Source organism: Humulus lupulus, chromosome 5 (genome assembly GCF_963169125.1).
Source record: "Humulus lupulus chromosome 5, drHumLupu1.1, whole genome shotgun sequence".
Taxonomy (NCBI): Eukaryota; Viridiplantae; Streptophyta; class Magnoliopsida; order Rosales; family Cannabaceae; genus Humulus; species Humulus lupulus.
Genome location: NC_084797.1, coordinates 133,814,108 through 133,821,106, shown reverse-complemented (window position 1 = coordinate 133,821,106; position 6,999 = coordinate 133,814,108). Strand labels below are relative to the sequence as shown.

Sequence of the window (6,999 nt, the reverse complement as noted above, 5' to 3'; positions counted from 1 at the left end):
TTTAAGAGAAGGAAGGCACCTGCCTTCAAGTGTTCATCACTCCAGGCTGCGAAATCGTCCTGGAGAGGGGAGTAGCTCTGTTCCCCTTCAAAGGCAGGTCGGGCAATGAGAACTCCGATCCCGACCTCGATGTTGTGGCTCAGCATGATCTTGTTCACCCTCCCCTGGGTCGTAATCTTGGATACAATTCTTTCTGCCTCGAAGTAGGCGTTGGGTTCAAACACTACCTCCTTTTCCACCACCGGACCTAAGTGGGGAATGGGAGACTTAGGGGTGACCTCCTTCCCCTTTCTATTTTGTTGAGAGGACTAGCTGGTTGCGTTCTTCTTGGATGTGTTCTTCTTGGGAGCCATGAGATCACCTAACGAATAGAATGACCTAATTAGTAGGTGACCTAAGAGGATTTAAAGGTTACGACACAAAATTACGGGAGGAATGGTTTACTTTTGATGTACAAGCTGAGTTAGCCTCATCCTCATCGCGTGATGTCACGCGCTACCCTAAGTTACGCGCCTCGGTTTCCTAACAGACCCATGATATTTAGGGATCGGTGTGTTAGTATATGAGGCCACTACTTTCCTTGGGAGGTGTTTTAGTGCAAACCAACCCAAGAAGCATGACCCCTAAGCAACCTGGTTTGGACCCTAAAAACTTTTCATCTTCTATATCCTGAATGGGTATTTTCTAAATTCGCCATGGATTACCCAGCTTTATCCATAAATTACCCAGTTTTATGAATGTCGTAGTTCCAAAGATATTTTAGGACCTACTCATTAAATCTAAGTTGAAGCCTATTTGCTAAAAACATTTGGGAAATAGCCTAATATTGATTACGGTGAAGTGCGGATGAGCATGGTGAAAAGAAAAAAGAAAAAAAAAAGAAGACCAGTAAAAGAATAATTTCTTCAAAACCAAAAGATGAGGTCCTTAGGAAGCATGGAGCTTCCTAAGGACCAAGGTTGGACTACCCCAAAAAACCCAGGTACAGTTAAGTCGAAATCCCTTGTCATAGATCAGAATAGTAAGAATACGTTCAGTGTTCTTCAGGAACAGAAGAAATTCCTCAATGACCCTTCAGTTTTATTGAATTTGAATGGACAATTTCAACATAATGAGTTGGAATGTTAGGGGTATAAATAAGAAGAGTAAACAGGTGGTTGTTTTGGAAGTCTCGCGGATTAATAAGATTGGTATTGGAGCTCTACTAGAAACAAAAATAAAAGGTGATAAACTGAAGGATGCTATGGGAACTTGCTTTCAGGGATGGAATTATCATAACAGTATAAGGGTAGAGGGCAGAATTCTTTTGATATGGAAGGAAAGTTGGGTCAAGGTGGAAGTCATCAAATACCATTCTCAATTTCTGCACTGTAAAGTTAGATTCTGTATCACTGGTTAGAAGTTTTGCTTCACAGTGGTGTATGGATCAAATCAATTGGATACTAGGAAACTGCTCTGGTCAGAATTGTCCACTTTGCCTCTACCAATTAAACCTTGGCTTATTATGGGAGATTTTAACGCTGCTTTTGACCCAAATGATAGATGAGGTGGCAGGTGTATTTTGCATAAAGAGCTTGAAGATGCTAGAAATTGGCTTGATCTTGGTCTGGTGGAAGAAATGAAATTACTGGGTACTTTTTACACCTGGTCTAATAATCAAGAAGGGGATAATCGAATTTACTCTAAGCTAGATAGAGTTTTTGTCAATGAGGACTGGCTGGATGTTTTTCCGTCTGTTATTGCTGTTGCTAGTTGGGAAGTGTCTTTTGACCACTGTGCTATATTTCTGAAGCAATCTGGTATTAGTCATCCACAATTTAGATCTATTGTCCTAACTAACTGGAACAAGGATCTTAGAATCAAAGGAAGTGGGCTTGATCAAGTGTACTGGAAACTTGTGCGTCTGAAGCATGATTTGAAAAAGTTCAATTGGAGAATTATTGGGGATGTGGCTAGAAGCTATGAAGACTGTAAAACTGAGTTTCAAAAGGCTCGGTCTGATCTTTTCTCTGACCCTCAGAATCAGATTTTAGCTTCAGCAGAGAGAGTCGCTTTTCAGAGATTTAAACAGCAAGAAAAGATTTATGGCAGCAATCTTAGACAAAAAAGTAAGATAGAGTGGATCCAATTTGGCAATGAAAATTCTTCTTACTTTCATGCCTATATAAAGCAATGGAAGAGAGCTAATAGGATTACTTCTTATATATCTGAAGATGGTAAAGTTGAGGACAGTTATCCTAAGGTAATTTCTCACTTTATTAACCATTTTAAATCAGTCCTGGGTTGTTCTAATAAAGCTTCAGGGAAAGTTGATTATGTTATAACAGATTTGGGACCTGTTTTGAGTGTTGAAGACCAGTTGGCTCTCATCAAACCTTTCTCAAACAAAGAGGTTAAAACAACTTTGTTTTGTATCAGCTCTATTAAAAGACCAGGTCCAGATAGTTTTGGGGCGGGATTCTTCAAAAGCTTATGGAAAGACATGGGGAAGGAGATTTCTAAGGCTGTTCTTGAATTTTTTGATTCTGGGATTATTCCTAAAGCAATGAATAGCACTATTTTAACTCTTATCCCTAAGATGGACCATCCGAAAACAGCTGCTGACTTTAGGCCAATCACCTGCTGCACTACTCTTTATAAATGCATTTCCAAAATGCTTTGTTATAGAGTGTCTGGTATTCTTCCAAAGTTGGTTAACCAAAACCAAGGGGCGTTTATAAAAGACAGATCTCTTGCTCATAATGTCTTAATTCTTCAAGATCTCTTAAAGGGTTACAAAAGGAAGTATAGCTCTCCTCGTTGCTTAATGAAGATTGACTTGAGCAAAGCCTATGACTCAATTGATTGGGACTTTCTTGAAAACTTGCTGAAAGCTTTTAAATTTCCTGATCGCTTCATAAGATGGATCATGACTTGTATGAGAGGTGCTTCCTATTGCCTTATGTTGAATGGCCGCCTTCATGGTAACTTTCAAGGAGGTAAAGGTCTTCGCCAAGGCGATCCCATTTCTCCGTTACTATTTGTCATAGTTATGGAGTATCTCACTCGTTCCTTACTTCAAGCAGCTAAAGGAAAAGGTTTCAAATTCCATCCGCTTTATAAATCTTTAAATTTAATTAATCTGTGTTTCACTGATGACTTACTTGTTGTGTGTAAAGCAAATTCTAGCTCCATTCACATTATTCAGCATTCTTTAGAGGAGTTTTCAGCAGCTTCAGGTCTGGTTATCAATAAAAGCAAATCCAGAGTATATTTTGGTGGGGTTTCGGACCAAGATAAAGCTGGTTTACTGAATATTTTTTAGCTGAAAGAAGGTGAGTTTCCCATGACTTATCTTGGTCTGCCTTTGAGACCAACGAAGTGGAAGGCAATGGACTGTGACTTAATTCTAAAGAAGGTTAGACAGAGACTTTGTGTTTGGGCTAGTAGGAACCTTTCCTATGCAGGGCGGGTGCAGTTGATCCAATCTATTTTGTTGGGTATTAGGAACTACTGGATGAGCATCTTCCTTTTACCTAAGAGTGTCCTCAAGGAGATTGATCATCTTTGCAGAATATTTCTTTGGGGAGGTAAAGGAAATAGGAGCAAATTTCATCTTACATCTTGGGAGCTAGTTTGCTGCCCTAAGAGTCATGGTGGGTTAGGTTTCAAGGAGGGGCCTCTATGGAATAGAATGCTATTATCTAAATTCATTTGGGCTATCTCTTCTAAACAGGATTTGCTCTGGGTAAAATGGGTTAACTGTATTTACTTGAAAGGGATTCAGATTTGGGATTACAAGTTGCATCCGGATGCCAGTTGGTATTGGAAAAAATTGATTAAGATTAGCAAAGATTTCCCTTTTTCTTTGCTGGTTTCTGCTTCAGCTAATGGAAAGCTGATCTTGTCTAGATTGTATCATTTGGTTTTGTCCAGCAGCCCAAAGCCTTTCATGAATTCAGTCTGGTGTTCTACTTCAGTGCCTAATCACAAATTCATTCTTTGGCAAGAGGTCCTTCAAAAATTGGCAACTAGAGATCTGTTAAGCTACTGTCACGTTCCCCTTCCCTCCCTATTGTGCCCGATTTGTGATCTATTGCCTGAAAATCACTCTCATTTATTTTTTGAGTGTGTTTTTTCTAGGAGAGTTGTGCAGGTTGTTTTTGAATGGTTACAAGGGTTCTGTTGGCCTCCTATCTTTACAGACTGGTGCAGTTGGCTGGAGGCTGACAGGAATAACATTACATACCAGATCACTATTGCAGCTCTAGCAGCTTCAGTTTATTACATATGGCTTACTCGGAACAGATGCCATTTTGACAGTAGTTGTTTTATGGTTTCTACTGTAACTAGTCTAATTAAAACCTCTGTTTCAGCTAGATTAATTGGCTTAAAGCTTCGATCTAAGGCTAGGACTTCCAGAGCTATTCAAATGACTCAATTCTTGTCTAGTCTGTATTGATTGAGAGCTGTGTTTGCTCTATTTGTTTTCTGGTTGTATTCAATGTGTTTGAGAGCTGTGTTTGCTCTGTTTGTTTTCTGGTTGTAATCGGTGTGTTTGATCAATAAATTCCTTTTTCTTGATAAAAAAAAGATGAGGTACTTACAGTATGATTTTCAATAAAAAGAAGTAAAATTTGCAGGGGAAAGTTCCTGGAAGACTCCTGAGTAACTGGGTGCAACGAACGGTTTTTGGGTATTTCTGAGAAAGAAGAAGGATTCGGAAATACTGAAGAGGGAAAATATAGAAAAATTTAAAATGAAAGGTGATGAAACTTGAAGATTGCCTACCCTATTAATACGTAAACGGAATAAATTAATTTGGGCCATCTAATTTAGTTAGTACAAGATCCAAAGGCCATGGTTAAAAAGACAAAACGACAACAAAAAGGTTACAAGACAATTATTATAGGCCTCGAAACCCGAACAAACACCAATTGTGGTATACTACGTGTCCAGTACTCGAGTAGTGGGCAAGCATGGTTTAATGCAACAGAAGTCTAAAAGCCCCTATTGTGTAGGTCAGAAGGTGATGACATGAACCACGAGCAGGGACTTGGGGGCCAAATGTTGTATCCTAATTTCAGCACGAGTCCTTCACTCAGCTCGGGTACAGCTATCAAATAAATATACAGAGAAATAACCAAGGAAATGATATATGTTTATTATCCATGTAAGCAACTCCGGTTTCACATGGGCACGTGTGGTGTTAGGCGTCTTGGGTTTAATTCGAGCTACAGACATGAAGGTTATGAAGCACGAGCTCATGATATTCAAATGGCTGTCGAAGTATGATCTCGGAGAGATATCCAGCTCGTGATAATTAAAATATATTGCGTACCCGCGGATCCCCAAAGACTCAGGTACTTTTATACGATTATTTATGACCAGTTTGTCATATTTATTGTCCCAGATATTAGGAGACCATTTATTTTGTGATCAAATCATATCCCAGTATAAATGAGAATTGTTTGTATTAAAGGTAATAAATATATAAATTCGTGATTGACTCACACGGTTACCCAAACTTGTCCATAGAATTTCTCGATAAATATTGAGAATATTGGACAGGAAAAAGGACAATTATTCTATAATAATGAAACTCTGTCAAAATAGAGAGTGAAACAGCAATAATATAGACTTGTGGACTAGGTGGATTTTAACCACTGAACCACGTAAAAATATTAAATTTAACATTAACATTATACTTTTCCTATTCACATTAAGATTAAACAATAATTTTTTTTCCTTTTTCCTATTTTTTTGCAGAAGAAAACATATTTTCTTTTCTTTATTCCTATTTTATGGCCGAAAAACACAAGTAACTTTTTTTTATTTTTTTTTAATTATTAAAGATATGCCACTATTTCTTAAGTGTATATACTTCCTCTTTTTTTCTTTTATGATTCTACACAAATGTATTTTAAGATCTGATATCTTTTGTGATTCGAACTTTTTTCTCTTTATTATTATTATATGATCAAACTATAAATAGAAATTGAAATGGTTATATATAAGTAGATATATTTACACAAAAAGAGCTCTTTACTTAATAGCTTATTCTATGATATTTTTGCTTTTTGTTTGGTTTGTTGCTAATAACTTTATTCTCTACAGTTTCATAAATTGTTTTTTTGGTTATTTGTCAAATATCTATAACATGATTACTTGAGTTGTTTTATATTAATTAATATTTATTTAAAACTTAATTTTGCTGATATCAAATCTTTTTCTGTGATGCAAAATTTTGTTTTTGTTTTTTTTATTTATTTCTCATATACTATGGTAGGTTAGTTGATATTATCTTCAACTAATTAAATATCTTCTTCAAAATGTTGTTTTATTCTTTTCTTTTTACTGTATAATAGCAAAAATAAATTCATTTTTTTTACATATTAGATTAATTTTAGCGTATTTTCTATTATAACCATATATAAATTAACATTTGACTTTTTTTAAGATAATGAATATCGATACAGATGATATGGAAAGACGGTCCAACAATCAATGTAATAAAGACCCACTAGCTACAATTGATGGTGCAGTAAAAATAAAACAGATTCATTCCAACATTCCTGATGAAGAGATACCAAAGGTTAGTATGGAATTTGAAACTGAAGAACAAGCGTACAATTTTTATAATGTTTATGCCTATAAAGTTGGATTTAGCATACGAAGAAGCAGAAGACATAAGGATATTAAAGATAAAACTTTTTGTTGCTCATGTGAAGGCTTTTGCAAAAAAGATAAACGATATGATAATGTGAAATGTTATCGTGCTGAAACATGGTTTGGTTGTTTGGCGATTATGGAGATAAAGCGTCATCCATTTGGAAATTATCAAGTTGTTGAATTCTATGCGAAGCTTACTAATATGACTTCAAGCCTACTAAGAGCCACTTACATAGGTCACAAAGAAGAATAACCCCTGCTCAAGCATCTGAAATTGAATTGGCTGAGAATTCAGGAATTGCTCCTAAAGCTAGTATTGAACTAATGATTAGGCGAGATGGTTGACAT

At 36.4% G+C, this 6,999-nt stretch overlaps 1 protein-coding gene across 1 annotated transcript; it reads left to right on the top strand.

The window, feature by feature from the left end:
* The first annotated feature begins 1,111 nt into the window (after positions 1-1,111).
* LOC133779496 (uncharacterized) lies at positions 1,112-4,441 on the top strand. Its single transcript, XM_062219450.1, has 5 exons — positions 1,112-1,288; positions 1,400-1,458; positions 1,555-3,077; positions 3,159-3,223; positions 3,305-4,441. The coding sequence occupies exons 1-5, from the start codon at positions 1,112-1,114 to the stop codon at positions 4,439-4,441; spliced, it is 2,961 nt and encodes a 986-aa protein (XP_062075434.1).
* Positions 4,442-6,999: the final 2,558 nt, after the last annotated feature.